This window comes from Rhamphochromis sp. 'chilingali' (genome assembly GCF_963969265.1).
Source record: "Rhamphochromis sp. 'chilingali' genome assembly, chromosome: 1".
Lineage (NCBI taxonomy): Eukaryota > Metazoa > Chordata > Actinopteri > Cichliformes > Cichlidae > Rhamphochromis > Rhamphochromis sp. 'chilingali'.
In genome coordinates, this window is record NC_137929.1 from 29,803,510 (window position 1) to 29,820,524 (window position 17,015).

The 17,015-nt window shown below is 42.5% G+C and overlaps 1 protein-coding gene across 1 annotated transcript in view; it reads left to right on the forward strand.

The window, feature by feature from the left end:
• The window catches only part of LOC308402380 (phospholipid-transporting ATPase ABCA1), a 202,689-nt gene that overhangs the window by 91,774 nt on the left and 93,900 nt on the right, over window positions 1-17,015 (forward strand). The window contains exons 26-31 of the mRNA XM_080891181.1: window positions 2,035-2,083; window positions 4,147-4,254; window positions 4,407-4,430; window positions 4,983-5,122; window positions 11,973-12,100; window positions 16,855-16,953. Coding sequence (XP_080747307.1) covers window positions 2,035-2,083; window positions 4,147-4,254; window positions 4,407-4,430; window positions 4,983-5,122; window positions 11,973-12,100; window positions 16,855-16,953 — 548 coding nt within the window. The remainder of the gene's footprint in view (window positions 1-2,034; window positions 2,084-4,146; window positions 4,255-4,406; window positions 4,431-4,982; window positions 5,123-11,972; window positions 12,101-16,854; window positions 16,954-17,015) is intronic.

Below are 17,015 nucleotides of genomic sequence, written 5' to 3' on the forward strand. Positions count from 1 at the left end.
TCTAGCTTGTTAGAATTTCAAGCTTTTATTGTCATGTCTTCAGAAAAGTACTTGCTGAAATTCAGCCCCAAACCACGACAGAGTTTTACAGACGGGTGTAGTCACTCACTGTTGTCTCGCCTGACCTCGATGTACAGATTTTTGATTCATCACTCCGTCAGACTGATTGTAATTTAGCATATTTGAGCCTTTTCTTCTCGTTTCCCTTCTTAACATCCACTCTCCCACTTAGACCATTTCTGATGAGGCTTCAGATGGATCAACTGAAGGGTCAGAGGCCATTTTTTTTAAGAATTTGTTTTTGTTAGGAGCCCTGCGACAGACTGGCTACCTGTCCAGGCTTTACCTTGCCTCTCGCCCTAAAATAGCTGGGATAGGCTCCAGCCTATGGATGGATGGACTTTGTAAGGCTTCTTTTGTCCTCTGTTTTTGAGGACATACGGTTTCCCCATCAAACTGTGTTATCGTTAGTATTTTCTCATAGATTGCACGAAATAAATTTTTGCAAATGATGTTTTTGTGACAGAAAAAAGAAACAGCACTGGCTCATCCATTGAGTTATGCCTGAATGATTCATAGGTCAGTGTCAAGAGCATCAAGAAACCAAACATTCCTCTGAAAATGTTCAGGTACAAGGACTGGACGGAAAGTGAGCGAAATAGCAGCCGGTGTTCAAAGAGGAACTTTAAACCTTGAAAGCAAATTATAAAGAAAAGAGTGGTGGCTCAAGACTTCTGCACAGTACCGTAGTAGAACTTTTTTTGTTTTTCTCTTCTCAGTGATAATGGAAAAAAATGATTTGCAGACTTTTTGTAAATCTCACCCAAAACAAGTAAACACTATAATAAACCAACCTTTTTACATTTTAGCCAATAACCTGAGCTGTGGGTCTATTATTCACTCTTTCCTTCAGATCCTGTTAGTGATTTCTCTTTCTTCTACTAAGACACCGTTAATGATGAAAACCATATCTAATTTTAGAGCAAACAAATTCGTAGTGATTGATAAATTTTGGATGAACGTGCTCAATGTGGTTTTAACCAGACCAACACTGGTCTGCTTTCTAAAATTCTCCAGCGCGGTTTGATCGCCATTAGATTTTCCTCACATATTGTCCTGCTCCCTTCCTCGTTTTCACGTCATACACTTTTTTTCAAAACCATGACTCACCATCATGATATAAGAAAAAAATAATAAAAGACTTTCTCTTTGAACTAATATGTAAGCGTCATATTGTAGATTGCAAATCAATGTTCCCCAGAAGCACTGACCCATAAACAAATGACTCAAGCAGCATGTTTGCCACGCAGGCCCGTCTTGGATTATAAAGCCGAGTGACTCTTCCCTAATGCTCTTCATGTAAGGCCGACATGCATTAAACACTCACGGCCTGCGGGCGATGTGAATAATTCCTTTTGAATTCCCATAATTCAGCCACACCATGGTTATTTCATCCATCCATGTTTTCTTTTGAAGTCCAAACGCTCTGAAACACGCAGTTATTCGCTACGTGTGAAAATAAAACAGGAACTGACAAGGTATTGACGTTAATAAAGTAACGCATAAAAATAATATAGCTTTTCATACTGCTTTATGATGTCAGAGCTTGTATTTGGCACCCCCTGAATAAAATAATTCAACACATCAAATAACATTCAGTCTCCCAGCAGCGTGCCTTTTGAGAGGTCAAATGATGAAACGTAGCCTAACTCGTACACCCAAAAATGCTCACAAATAGGGAGAGTTATTTATTTCGCTGTGTAACCTGGATTCATAAATAAAGTCAAGGAGGGCGCTTCGCTCAGAAACTCCACTCGGCAGGTGTTCAAGTAAAGGTTGTGATCTGTGGATGCACATCTGTGATGTGATTCTGAACAGAAACCTTAGAGCGAGCACTCCAACATATGTAGAGGTTTATTTGTTAAGCATAGTTTTGATTTGTTTATTAGAAAAAAATAGCCACACAGTCGCTCAGTTAATGCTCCACAACTGCAGTATATAGATAATGTGCCTAATATGTTCTGTTCTTTACAGATATTCCTTAAAGTGGCGGAAGACACTGGAGTGGATGCAGATATACAACGTAAGTGGACCAATAAACACCACACTGTGCTATCATTATGATGTAGACACATCAACAAACTATAAATGTATGATTGTCAGTGTTAATGGGTTAGAAAATTTCTGTCAAATAAACAAAATACATTTCTGTGAGGGGCGCTTGATTGTTATTCCATCTGTAGTGATATATTTTTAGTAGAGTGGCTTTGCTCAGGGCCTCTCCACTCGTCTACATGAATGTGGAAGGCCTGAAGGTGTGGAGTGCACAAGTGTCACATTCAGTGTGTATGGGATTGCTTTTTGGAAATGGCGTGAATAGTATGAAATGGAGGAGCTGAGTGGGTTGCAAAGCAGCTTGCAGAAGCAGCAGCAGCAGCTCTGCAGTCTTTCTAGGCCCAACTTTAATGGCCTCATATGAGATTTGCAAACAGGTTGCCTGAAGTGATGCTGTGGTTAATGCATACACCCACCTTGTCCCAAATACATCAAATATGGCTGCTGTTTGAAAACTAGTGGCATCTGACAGACACCCACAGGGTGTTTTTTGGTGTGACTGTGATACCAAACTAGATTGCGGCAATAGTGAGATGGAGCTTACTACCAACTTGGCACGTATGGATGCTTGCAAAGCAGCCAGTGAGTGAAAGGAGGAGTAAAAATACTGCAACTGCTACCTTTTAGCCTCCTGGTAGTTTGACCTGTGGTATGGATGTGAACAACCTAGGTCACCTCATTGAGTTATCGCATTCACAAGATTTAGAGAAAACTTGCCCTTCTACCTTCTACGTGAGGTCGAGGTCACTAAGATTCAAACCTATATGAGATTTTTTGTGGATGTCCGTGTGGTATGAATTTGAAAATCCTACGTCGACTTCACAAACTTGGATTTCCACTCCACTGCAGTGGGCGGCGACGACAATACCCCATCGACCTTTTATGGCTAATGGGGTAAAAAGCATTTGAGAATGAAATGAAGCCGTATACAAACTCCAAACAAGGACACAACCCTCAGTCTCCTTGATGTCAAAGCTCTCAGCCAAATCTTCAACTTCCAAATGTGGACTTTAAAGACGACCCTTGGAGTCAAGGCCCCGACACCCAGGGGCATCATTTACACCAGCAACATGTAACAGGACTGGCAGGACTGCCTGGAGATGAGAACACCTTAGAACGACCCCTGAATGTTATAAACAAATCAGCCGTTTGCAGAGTAATTCCACTTCAAGCTTTTAACATCTTTTGATGACACAACAATTTTTATGCCATCGCTAAAGGAAGTTTTTGACACTGACACAGCAGGAAAATAAATGAACTCATCAAATATAAAGCAGCAAGCTTTACTTATACAAATGCAGAATATGGTTGCCACATAAGGCACGTCTGTATTGCCTTCAGCTTTTATTAGCGATGCTGCTTAATAACTAGCCATTTGGTTGAATTACGTAGACCCATTTAGGTAGCTGTAAAAGCAGTTTGCCAATCAGAACCTGGCATTTGAAGCAGATCCTGGCTCCAAAAAGGCCATTTGATTTTGGTGTCCATCCTCTAGATGCATTAATCAAAATGAACTAAAACCAACAAAGCAGCCTAAAGCAGGATTTAATTGCTGTGTGTAAAGGTCTCAGAAATCAGCACGACTGCATTAATGACGATGAACTAAGCGCACGTTCACTGGCTTCTCAGGCCACGAGTCACTTTTATAGCAGTACTTGCAAAAGATGACTCAGATGTAGGTAGAAGTTATTTTCCTTGGTTTGGGTTCGTCTGCTGCAGTAGAGAAGGACGACTGAAATAAAAAAGACACGGCGCTTTCCAGCTCTGCTTTTATGTGTCACTGATTGACCTCAATGGCTAAATCTCCCGTTCCCATCTTTTCACAGTTTTTGTTTGCAGCCATTGCCGAGCAACCTCACTTATCGGCCTAATCTCAAAAAATCAGATTTCCTCGTGTTCCTGAAACACCTGGGTTTGTGCTTTTGCAGGGAATAATATGGCGTCTTGCAGTGCAGGTTGCTGTTCTTATTGTTATTTATAACCCTAAATTGGGTCAGGCCATAACAACATATCTTATTTGTATTCCCACAGCGACAAAGGAGCTGTTTGTGAGAGACAGCAAAAGAAGGTCCCGCGAAGCCAAGAGGAACAGCATTGCCAGCGTCCACTCAAAAACTGAGCAAACCACCGGGAAGAGTGGCAAGTCCTTCAAATTTATCACAGATTATTTTTTTTTAAATTAGGCAAACATAGATTTATTAGCAATATTTTAAATTTAAGAGTTTTAAAAGCTCGTTAAATGAACTGCACTTCCTGTTTAAATCTTGGTCTTTTTTTTGTTTCTCATCTAGAAAAGTTCACAAGTAAAGTTGAAGGTAAATACTCTGTTTTGTCCTCAATGGTTTGATCTTTACAACTGTTATTTTTTTCACACCACATCCTTTGTTTCTCAGTTATTAATTTGATATAGTTTGGCTTCAGTTTGATTGTTTCCCCTCAGGTGAGACAGCATAATACCAAGAAAAACTCACTTTCAAGCAGGCTTCCCTTTCACTACACATTATCTCACCTGTTTTTCACTCCTTAAATGTGTGCCTTGCATCACAAAACTGGCCTTTGATTCAAGCTTTTTTGTAAATTTTCACAGTGAATCCTGTAAAGAAAAGAAAAGTGCTTCTTAATAATGAAAATATGTAAAACAAAAGGTGTCCACGGCCTGTGTTTGTCAGTGTTTTCCTTTTGAGTCAGGCCTAGATACATGAAATGAGTAAAATTGCCACTTTGAGGAATGAGCTAGTGCTGCTGGCCAGTTTAACACTTAAGTTATTTTTTTGATCAGCCCATTAGTGGTGCTGAAAAGCATTCTCAGCAGATCTTTTACATAGGCATAGATGATAAATAATGCTGAAGGTTAACGCCTATTCCAGACATAAGGAAGAGCCCCAGTGACAGCGGGAGGGGATCCGCGGTCATCACCGGATGGAAGCTGATCAGACAGCAGTTCCTGGCACTCTTTATTAAGCGCTTCCACCACGCCCGAAGGAGCCGCAAAGGACTCATTGCCCAGGTAATGGCCTCAGTCTGTCATATTGATGGATTGAAGGGTTATGCTAGTAGGGTTGCATGGGAGGATCAAGGTAGGATTGCGCAAAATACATGTTAGCTTTCAAAATCAGTTAATGGCATATGTGATAGAGTGAGCTCATTTAAAACCTGGATGGAAGACTCATCCATCTTGATGGAGTCAATAGTTACGGGGTTTAAAATGTTGGGAGAGAAATCGAAACTGACGGCAGAATATGAGCGTTGAAAGATGTGAACGGCAGCGTCCAGGATGATGTAGCGTCGTGTCAGTAAAGTGCACGTCCGATGATCATCTCTATCTCCCCGACGGCACACGTGGGTGTACCAAAAGCACGCCCAGAGGACAAAAGTCAGGCTGCGATTGGTGCGGTGGAGGAGGTTTGAGTGTTTGGATCCAATCAGTCAGTTTCTGTAACTGGAAAAGAAAATGTCAATATCTGAGTCCAGGTATATATTTTTCAGTGTCAGCGTCGCACTTTGAAAGAACAGCACGTCTGCAGGCGGGAAGCCGTGAATCCGTTTGTGTGCTGGCTTCAGTTAGCGCCATCAGTTTCACCTGATCGCCCTGATTGGCACCAGAAAGCCAAAGTGACACCCATGATTTGTTTTTCCTTCATTCCACCGCGTGCTAATCATGTGCTTTCATTAGCCACGTATTAAATGCAATCGCATAACAATTACAGAGACAACAGATTGCCGTTAGCTTATTAAGTGTATGTCTATGTTATTTTGCTCCTCATAAACATAATTTCAGAAGTCAAAACCAATAAGCAGACGTAATTTAAACAAGTCAAAACCAATTTCAGTAAACAGCAGTTTTCCAGGTACTTCATTGATTATTTTCTCAACTTGTAAAAAGTGTGTTCTGACCTAAAGTGTGCTTGCGCTCACACGCGCGCACAAACTCCTTGCGTACGTAGACGTCGTGCCGTTGCATGTGACAGCAGCCGTTGTGGGGAACTAACCGTAGCTGAAAACTAAAGAGTGCAGCTCATCCTTTCCTGTGTGAGAGGAAGGAGGAGAGAGGAGGAGAGCGAGCAGTGTTTCACCTTTGCGAGGTGCGGGCTCTTCTTGTAATTTGCTGCAGTACCAGCCCCCCATTAGTCACTGTCAATCTCGGACGTCCCTCTTTAGTGGGGACGCAGAGCAGGAATAGAAGGATAAGTGTGTGAATGCGGATGTACAAGGGAGCACATTGTCTGCAAGGGCACACCTCACGGCTCTTCCTCTTTATTCATTTGGTTAAAGGGTTTCTTCCCCCCCCCACCCCCGCCCTGTCATGTCAACAGCTCCCATTGTCAGCAGATATGATTGTGTAGTGAGGTAATCTGCTCCAATACAAATGGTTAGGGGAATATAAAAGAGATTGCGGCGAGAAACACAAAAGGAGTGATTTATGGGGCTGAAAAAAAGACATTTAACTTCAGAAACGGTCATTTCTAAAACCAACGGCGTATGAAGAACACAATCTAAAGTGACAAAACACTCATGAGCTGAGGCGTGTGTTCCGGAGCATTAACACCAGGAAGGCGGCCGGGCCGGATGGAGTGCTGGGCCGGGTGCTAAAAGACTGTGCTGCGGACCTGGCGGACGTCTTCACCTCTATATATAACACCTCGTTGTCCTGTTCACTGGTACCATCCTGTTTCAAAGCAGCAACCATCGTTCCCATCCCAAAACAGTCAAATGTCACATGTCTGAACGATTTCAGACCTGTGGCACTCACCCCCATTCCCGCCAAATGCCTGGAGAGACTGGTCATTAAACACATCAGAGCTGCTTTTCCACCATCCCTGGACTCGCACCAGTTTGCATACAGGGAGAACCGGTCAACCGAGGATGCGATCGCCACAGTGCTGCACACATTACTGAAGCACTTGGAACACAGGAACACCTATGCACGGCTCCTCTTTGTAGACTACAGCTCGGCTTTTAATACCATCCGGCCATACAAACTCCGTCCCAAACTCCACCAACTGGGACTTAACTCCTCTCTGTGCAACTGGATTGTGGACTTCCTCACTAACCGTAGACAGAGTGTCAGAGTGGGTAAGAACACCTCTTTCACCCTTGTGGTCAACACCGGTGCCCCTCAGGGGTGTGTTCTGAGCCCTCTGCTATACACTCTCTTCACCCATGACTGTATTTCCTCCTGCGCGTCCAATCTCATTGTTAAGTTTGCAGATGACACTACAGTGCTCGGACTTATATCCAACAATGATGAGACAAACTATAGGACAGAGGTGCAACAACTAGAGTCATGGTGCCACGACAATAACTTGGTCTTAAACACCAAAAAGACCAAGGAGATCATTGTAGATTTCCGGAAGAGGGGTCATAACAACCATCTGCCTCTCTTCATTGGCAGTGAGGCGGTGGAGAGGGTGAGCAGTTTTAAATTCTTGGGGGTAACTGTGACCGAGGACCTGTCCTGGGGCAACCATATCACCTCAGTTGCACGGAAGGCCCAACAGCGCCTCTACTACCTGAGGAGACTGCGGAGCGCACACATTCCCAGATCTCTGATGTTGAACTTCTACAACTGTGCCATCAGCAGCGTTCTGACGTATGGATTTCTAGTGTGGTTCCCCAGCTGCACCAAGGCCGATCAGCAAGCACTCCAGCGGGTGGTGAAAGAAGCTGGCAGAATTATTGGAACAAGTCTGCCAGAGATCAGTAATATCTTCCCCACTCGCTGTCTGAGGAGGGTGCACAGTATCCTGCGGGACCAACATCACCCTGCGCGCCACCTTTTCCATCTGCTGCCCTCAGGGAGAAGGTACAGGTCTATACAGGCCAGAACATCCAGACTGGCCAACAGCCTGTATCCACAGGCTGTGAGGCTCCTGAACTCTCTGCCCCCCTCTCACGGACAATAACCATATCCAACTTCTTAATAGCAATGAACTGGTCTGCATTGGTGCATTATATCTTTATTCTCTTCCCCCTCCTGCCCCCCCCCCCCCCCCCCCCCCCTCTTTCTTAAATAGATAACTATCATATCTGATATCATATCTCACAGTACAATAATATTGAACTGCTGAACACGTCATAGACACCTCAGCTTCACTACTGGAACTTCAACATTATGCACTCCACACTGTATATAAATGCCACTTGTTTTGCACATATTCAACTCTGTATATTTTATATATTTTATTATTATTATTATTATTTTATTTTATTTTTTTACTATTTAATTTGTAAAAATGTGTATACACACACACACACACACACACACACACACACACACACACACACACACACACACACACACACACGTAGGAAAATATTTAGTATACACATCCAGAAATGCATACACTATTATATATTGTACATATATTTATTAGTTTCAGGTTGGCCATTCTTGTATTTTGCTCGTTTGTGTTGTTGTGTTTGCACATCTCTGTTGCTTGTGGGGCTCGCACACAAGAATTTCACTCGCATGTGCTGTGCCAGTGTGCCTGCACATGTGATGTGACAATAAAAAGTGATTTGATTTGATTTGAATGGGTTGCACTGTTGTATTTTGTCATGTTTCTCAGGTCTTTGTCTGAATTTCTACGAACATTATTGCTAAGGATTGTCTTATTGCATTGGAGTCACACTGGGTTAAATATGTACACTTGGGTTTTAAGGGGTATTTATTATTTTCTTCTTTTTTTTTTGGGTTGTATGGAAGCCCCAAACGCAATTTCATTGTTCTTGACAATGACAATAAATAAATAAATACCTAAATACCTAATACCTGGAAGTTGGGGACGGGTGAGTCTTGGCAGTGTCAGAATCGGGCAGAGGCGGTTATTGGTTATGTTGTGGCGCCGAGGACTTCAAGGCTTCTCGTGTTTGGGGCTCACTCTGAACTGAACTGACTGCAACTCCCCATTTAAGCACTAACAGGAAAATAGTTGATAAAATATTAATTTGTTCAGTTTAACTGTGTTTTTCTTTTTGTTTAAAGTTGTGGATATCAACTTTTATTAGCAATAACAAGCACTTTAGTGGGCTAATCTTATACTGGGGCTTGAGCTTGGTGCAGTTCATACCCTTTATTTAATGTTCTTCTGATTGGCTGCCCCTCTAAAACAGAAGGCTTGAAGAGTATGTAGGTGCTCACAGCTAGAGCTATGGGCCTATGTATTTCACATGGACACACAAGTAGAAAAACAACAGTCTAAAACTGCACATTTACAGCAGCACAAAGCTTTCAGTCCACAAAGATTACATGTAAATACACTGATTTACATCATCTGACGCTTCAGCCATGTGTTAATATGAATATCCACCACTGTTTATATGTATATAGACTCACTGGCTTTATTAAGTGCATCTGTTCAGCTGCTTGTTGATGCAACATTAATATTAAGCCGATCACATGGCAGCAACTCAGGACGTTTAGGCATGCAGACGTGTTTAAGCCGACCTTCTGAAGTTCAAACTCAACTTTAGAAGGAGGTGATTTGAGTGACTTTGAAGGTGGCGTGGTCGTTGTTGGTGCCAAACGGACTGGTCTGAGCACGAAACCATCTCTGGAGTTTACAGAGAATGTTCTGAAAAAGAGAAAATGTCTAGTGAGCTGCGGATCCATGGGAGAAAATGCCTCGTTGATGCCGGAGGTCAGAAGAAAAATCAGACTGATTTAAACCAAGCAGTCAATACAACAGCCGCTTGTTACAACCAAGGTATGCAGAAGAGCATCTCTGAGCCTTTAAGCAGATGGCTACAGCAACAGAAGACCACACAACGGGTGACACTAATGTCAACTAAGAACAGAAAACTGAGGCTACAGTTTACACGGGCTCACCAAACTTGAGCAATAGAAGGCGGGAAAGACGCTCTATCTGCTTTTGATTAACAATGCGAGATAAATAAATAAACACAAAAGCATGGATCCATTCTGTCTTGTATCAATGGTTCAGGTGCCGATCTTCTGACGGATACTTCCAGCAGGTAAAGCCTAACCATCTCCATCTGGATTCCTCAACATGACAGTTCACTGCACTCACAGTCACCAGCTCTCCCTCCAACAGAGCACCTTTGGGATGCCCTGAAACGTGAGATTGACATCACAGATTTGCAGCAACTGTGCGACGCTTTCATGTCAACGTGGACCAAAATCTCTGAGGAGTGTTTCCAGCACCTTGTTGAATGTTCACCAAATGTCTAATCCTGTCCTAGCAAGGTGTACCTAAAGTTACCATATACCATGGAAAACAAGGAAAAACATAATATCCCTCTTTAAGACTGCAGAAAAATATTCAATGAGCTGCTATTATCCACTTTAATGCAAGCTGTGGCATTAAATTTATTATTCACCGGTGTAATTGGATTGACACGAATGGTTGTTTTGTAATGAGGCTTTTGACTTTGCTGCAAAAAGAAAAACACACACACACAGCACAACACAACACATCTTATTCATCTTGTGTTTTTACCCATTTTGCATATAATCCCATCCTCTACTTTAAATCCCCTCCAAACTTGAGAATGCGATAAACTCATGCATTGTTCATGTGAGTGCTTTGGCTTTGTGAGCATAATGACTTCTCCCTGTTTTTTTGCCGATTTCTCTCAATGGAAGAAGTGCCAGCTGTCACCTGCAATTACTGCCGAGAGAGGGAGGGAGAGCGAGGGAGCAACAGAACAAGAATAGTTCCTTCTCTCTGCGGTCTGCCATTAAGCTTTTCAGTCTCATTGCTGCTCTTTATCTTCCCTCCAAGCACATTTCCGTGGCCATGGCTCCATGTAGTAAATTCAGGATTTCAATTGTAGCATCTTGAATTGGCCTTGCAAATTGCATGCCCTGCAATTAATCAAGTGTGTGCAAACCTCCCCTTTGCTGCCGAGCGCACCCCGACCTATGAATGATTAAACAGTAAAGATATCTCGCACTCCCCCCCCCCCCCCCCCACACATACACAGACCTTTTCGTCAGCTCTAACAATATAATGAAAAGCAAATTACATGATGAAGAAAAGAGGATTTGGAGGGTGGTGGGTGGTGGGTGGGGGGTAGTATTGTTGCAGCGTCTGGTTTTTTTTTAAAACACACACACACACACACCCTCAAGACAAGAGAATTGCGAGAAACTAATTACATCAGAGTGGCCAGATGATGGTGGCAGTGTTGGAAGTGTTTAATCAAACTCATAAAGCATGGAGAAGTGCCCAAACAAGTTGGCGGGGAGCATATTAATGTGTACACATTATTGCGTCGGTGCCCCGCCGCTGTAGATCGCATCAGTCCGGACCGCGCCACGTGGAATGCAATAACAGCGCGGCGGCTCGGTGGAGACGCGGCGGTGAAATCGATCTCTCGTCGACCGTTCCGAGTGCATAAAACGCGCGCGTGGGTCGCACGTGCAGGGATCCTAAAACGATGCATAATAATGATTGTTTGTGTTTGTTTAAAAGGAATGTGGCTCCGACTCCGTCCACCCGCTGCGTGCTGTGACGTTATATTGGCGATAAAACGAATACAACTCGCTTCCTGCATCTGTGCAGGAACTGTGCAGCACATCCATGATTAAATGGAACTTCAAGGCTTTAAAATTAAAAAAAAAAAGGAAGCATGAAGGATTTGTGTTTCTGATTTTGCTCGAGAAACTTTGGCGAGTCGTAAAACTGTTTCAGTTTCGTTACTTTCTCCTTTTTTTTATCTGCTGCAATTATTTCCCTAGACTTCAGCGAAATCTGTTTTAATTGATTTCTGTTACATTTTGCTTCAAAAGAGTAAGATAAATGTCTGGGGCAGAGCAGAAACTGTTAAAAGGAAAAAAAAAGAAAGTCGTTTTTGGTTTTTTTTGACTGTTAAATTTGTCACCATCCTCCTAGGTGGTCTTGCCTGCTTTTTTTGTCTGCCTGTCTCTGATCTTCTCCCTCATCGTCCCGCCGTTCACCGAATTTCCACCCCTGGAGCTGCAGCCCTGGATGTATGGCCTGCCTCAAACCACCTTCTATAGGTAACGTGTTTAAGATGTAGTAATGATTTGTGGTTTTTCTTCGGGTATCAGTTAAAATGGCATTTTAATCGAGTTCACCCCAGATTCTAATTTAGATTTGAGCCTTAACAACAACCTGTGATTTATTTTAGATTTTTTTTAAGTTTAGGAGATACTGCTGCTGAATGATGTCATACAACAGTAACATCAGTAAGGTTATTGCAGTTTCATGAAACCGAATCAACGTGATTTTCACAGCGAAGGAATCTTCTAATAAATGATCTGTACTGTTATCCGAGGCAGATGGGGTCTGAATAATTTAAGGGAGCAGTGGGTAGTTGTAATAGCAGACATGGTTGAGTAGATAAACAACACACTCTGCAACTGTGTAGGAAAGTTCAACTTCAAAGATGGAAAAATCAAAGCGCAAAAAATACAAAAATGTTACAGAAACGGGCCTCGCCGTTTTATTTCTGAGAGATGATCTCGCCGAGGACGTCGATCTGGACACCGCCCGTCCTCGGCTGCCGTTCAGCATCATTGCAAATAAATGGCAAAGCTTGTGACAAGGCCCGGCTCCAGTGGACTTTGAAAGCACTTCAGGAGGCGCGTGCGGCGCGCTGATATGCACCACTGTAAATCACTCCATCTAATATTGCTGCTTTGGTGTTGTTACCACAGCGCCCATTGTAAGCGCATCGTGTAAATGGACTGGTGCTTATATAGAGCTTCTCCTCTAATTGCGCTCTCAAAGCACATTTCATTACAAGCCCCATTCACCAAATCACACACACACAGATCCATACGGTGCTTACTCTATGGCCCCAGCACCTGGACTGAGCCGGGCGACTCGGGTTAGATGGCCTCTAATAACTCCTGAGCCACAGCCGCCCACGGTGATGTCATAGCTTTGCAACTTTGGGGAAGGAGGATGGAAAATAATTGCAGAAATACTTTTGGAAGTCAGGTGAAGTGAAAAGTAAATGTTGCTTTTGGACTTAATTTACCATTTTTTTTGTCTTTTATTATTATTATTCTCTCCACTTTACAGCTTTTCTTTTGTTAGTTTTAGGCAACAGTAATACTTAAATTATGGAACAACCCATGCTTTTAAATAGATTTGTTAGAAAAGCCTGAAGGCGTACTGAAGTATTTCTCCAATTTTCTTTCCCCCCCCCCCCCCGCCCGAGCCTCAAGGATGATGATGATGGTGATGAGCTGGTAGTTAAATACCTCCACGTTCACACAAAATTGCTGTAACATGACCCTTTCGATGTAACAACCTGAGTGCTGCAACAATTTAATCAACATTTGCAGCTTCCGTCAAGGCCAGCGAACTACTCGTAATTCATCCTGCGCTCCTGTGACGAAGAGGTGTTTGTTAGTTATTCAGCCTACAGGTGTTTCATTTCCCACTGAGGCACTTTGAGGAAATTCGCTCAGAGGATATCGAGGCATAATAGGTAATAAGTGTTGCCTCGTGAGAAAGTGGCTCGTTCAAGACAGAAACAAAGCTGTTGGTCGGAGTGAAGATATGATGTAATATAGAGCCTGCATTCTAGTCATCTGGATCATAAACTTTAGATTTTAGTTCTGTTTTATTTCCGTTACCACTAACTGAAACATTTTAATGCTCTTTTGCAGCAGAATTTTATGGTTGCTTTCATAACACTTTATGTAATTACAAATGACACTTCCTGCAGATTCAGTTTACATGACTTACTTTACCCTCCTGCATCAGTTTACTCTGCTACGTTTTGTGCTGCTATGAAGTATACGCACGTCTTTCTTTAGACCACAGTTTTGACATCACATGCTGGACAGGTTAAATATATAAACAGGCATTTTTTTTGATGATTTCTGATGAGGTGGGGTAAACCCTGGACAGACAGCTGTGAGGAGAAACAGCTAACCCTTTTTCTAGTTTTCATGCAACCTGTCCAGGATGTACCCAAGTGGATAGATGGATGGAGTCACCAGAGTCTTCCTAAAACTTAAAACTGACGGCATTGTTAGCAGCAGCCCTAGAACTTGTCACCGCACTGAGAGCTGCTAATAAGTCATTTAAAAAGTCTTTTAAAATGTACAGTGAGGTTTTAGGTGATTCTCACATACACGAAAGGCCATTTAAAAAATGCAACTGAACCATTGCCTTTGCCAAAATGCAGTGCTGTCTCTCTCCGTGGTGCTGAAACAGACCTAAGTGTGAGCCTCGCTCTGTCCGTGGTGCTAATTCATTCAAGTCTCTTTCCACAGTGCTGAAATCCAAAACATGCTGTATAAAATAAAAAATAAAAACAAAACATGATTTAGATGTGAAGTGACTTTATTATTTTTAAATATATGCTCATTTAAAATTTTAATAGTTGGGACATTTGCTCTGTGGACCAACAGGTTTTTTTTTTTTCTATTCTGTGTCGTCACGTGGCCTTCATTTGACTTTCTGCAGTTATCTTCAGTTCATCTATGCTGTGTCATTTTGACTAGATAAACTCTTCATTAGTTCCGCTGTTTCTGTGTGTATGCACAAGTCTTCTTTTACAACCGTTCAATAGTTTTATTATCTTTAATAACATGGTAACCCAGCCATTGTTAATAGCAAAACAGATGGCTGCACATAATCCATTTTTACAATCGGACCACTTCAATCGCGCTCGCTGGTGGCCAAGAAAATGACCGCGTGACCTTCACGGAGACGCCTCTAAATGAGACAATGAACACTGTATTAATCCAAACGGTTGGCCGGGCTGTGGCTACAGCTGGCAGGAAGCCATCGCTGTGGTCTCTATGAAACACTGTGTTTTAACTCCCACAGTATCCTTAAGATAAAGGGCAGCGTGTGTGTGGTTAGTAATGAGAACAGGACTGGAATGTGAAGACTGTTTAACTGAGACCGGGCTTAGATATGTACAGGACACTGGGATAATAATGAAAGGCTTCGAGGAGCCCGTACTGTACACAGAATCTCGATCAGGCTCATATCGGCTCGTGCTTGCACTGAGCTCGGGCTATAGACATAATCGCTTTACAGTCGATAATGTTTAAATAAGTGATGTCAAAGAAGTTTTGACTCTCTGGCCGAAAAACGGAGTTGGTAAACTCTGAGATTTTTCTCTCATTCTCAGTTAAGATAACTCCAGCAGCACCGAGCATTGCTATTGAGCGTTTCAACACATCGAATCCTCGAGGCAGCGTGTTTCATTTCTTCTCAGGAGTTCTTGAATGTAAAGATTTGTTTGGCATTAATGGTCACTCCAATCTTCTCTTCTTTGTCAATATGGAAAATGAATTAGACGGCACTCTAAATGTCCCAATCAAGTGCTGCAGGAGACGATAGACAGGACTTCTAAAACAAATATCTATAGAACCTCAGATACTGGTTTTTCTGATTGAACTAGCTCTGAAGTTTCACTTGATTTAACAGATTTATAACAGTCATGTTGTTTTGGACCTTATAAAAGGTCTTAAAAGTCACATAATGTTACTGCTCTTCAGTCTTTTATATATATATAAACTGATGTATATACATACACAAAACTATTAACAATAAATTATTATTAATTATGACATACAAAAACTAATGTAATGGTTGTATCTCATGCCTAAACAAAACAAATCCCAGATGCCCGGGACTGTCTGGGAGTTTCATTTTGGCAATACACTGGTGGAACGTGTGTGATGATGATAGCTAAGACTCCCTGCTTCCTGCTCTTTACTCTGTGGAAGTGGGAAGATGCTCATTTAACAAGAAATACCTTGAGAATACACAACTGGCGATTAGACTGCCAGTTATAGAGTGAGGAGCTTGGTCTCAGAGTAGAGTTGCTACTCCTCCACACTGAAAGAAGCCAGTTGAGGTGGTTTGGGTATCAGATCAGGGTGTCTTCTGGACAACTCCTAGGTCTAGGTGAAGTTTTTCAGGCATGTCATACTAGGAGGGGGCCTTAAGTCAGGGGTGTCCAACTCCAGGCCTCGAGGGCCGGTGTCCTGCAGGGTTCAGATATCACCCTGGTCAGCACAGCTGAATCAAATGATTAGTTCATTACCAGGCCTCTGGAGAACTTCAAGACATGTTGAGGAGGTAATCTAACCATTTAAGTCAGCTTGCTGGATCAAGGACGCGTCTAAAACCTGCAGGACACCGACCCTTGAGGCCTGGAGTTGGACACCCCTGCCTTAGGGTAGACCCACAACATGCTTAGACCGCTGCCGCCATGACCTGGACTAGATAAGAGTCAGAAAAAGGATGGATGGATGGACACCGACATGACTTTAAGCTGGTGAATTAACACTTCCCCTGCTAGAGTAAAAGTGTTGACCCATCCTTCATGATTTGTATTTTGCTTCCAAAAAGTCGGGTTTTAAAGAATTTTGTCTTCACTGACCTCTAAATCACACAAGCATTAAAAAACCATCAGCCTGTCACAAAAACACTGTTTATTTCTGAATGTGTTGCCTTATAACGAGCAGATTTTCAGTCGTGATTTGTGCACAGTTTGGCCTAAAAGGGACATTAAAACAGTCTTTAAATTTTACTTTACCCGTAGACACCCTGTTCTCATGTTCCCCATTATGCAGCGATTCTGCCACAACAGGCCATTGTCCAAGTTCATTCTCTTTCATAATGCCTATTTAATTCTTGTTTGTCTGTTTTATTGACATTGTGACAGACTGGCTGGCGCTCATGGATTAAATTGCTATGTGGACCTTCTGTGAGAGATTAAACTGAAATATTTAATGAGGAATTTTTCATTATTTTATGTTGAATTTTACAGCAACGATGGGCCAGGAAATATGGAGGTGTCCCAGGTGGTGGAAAGCTTGTTGAACAAGCCTGGCTTTGGGACACGCTGCATGAAAGGAGACCCTATACCGTAAGTAGGCTGGGTATACACGAGTCGCAAATTAAGAATCCAGCCAAACATCAAAACCAAAC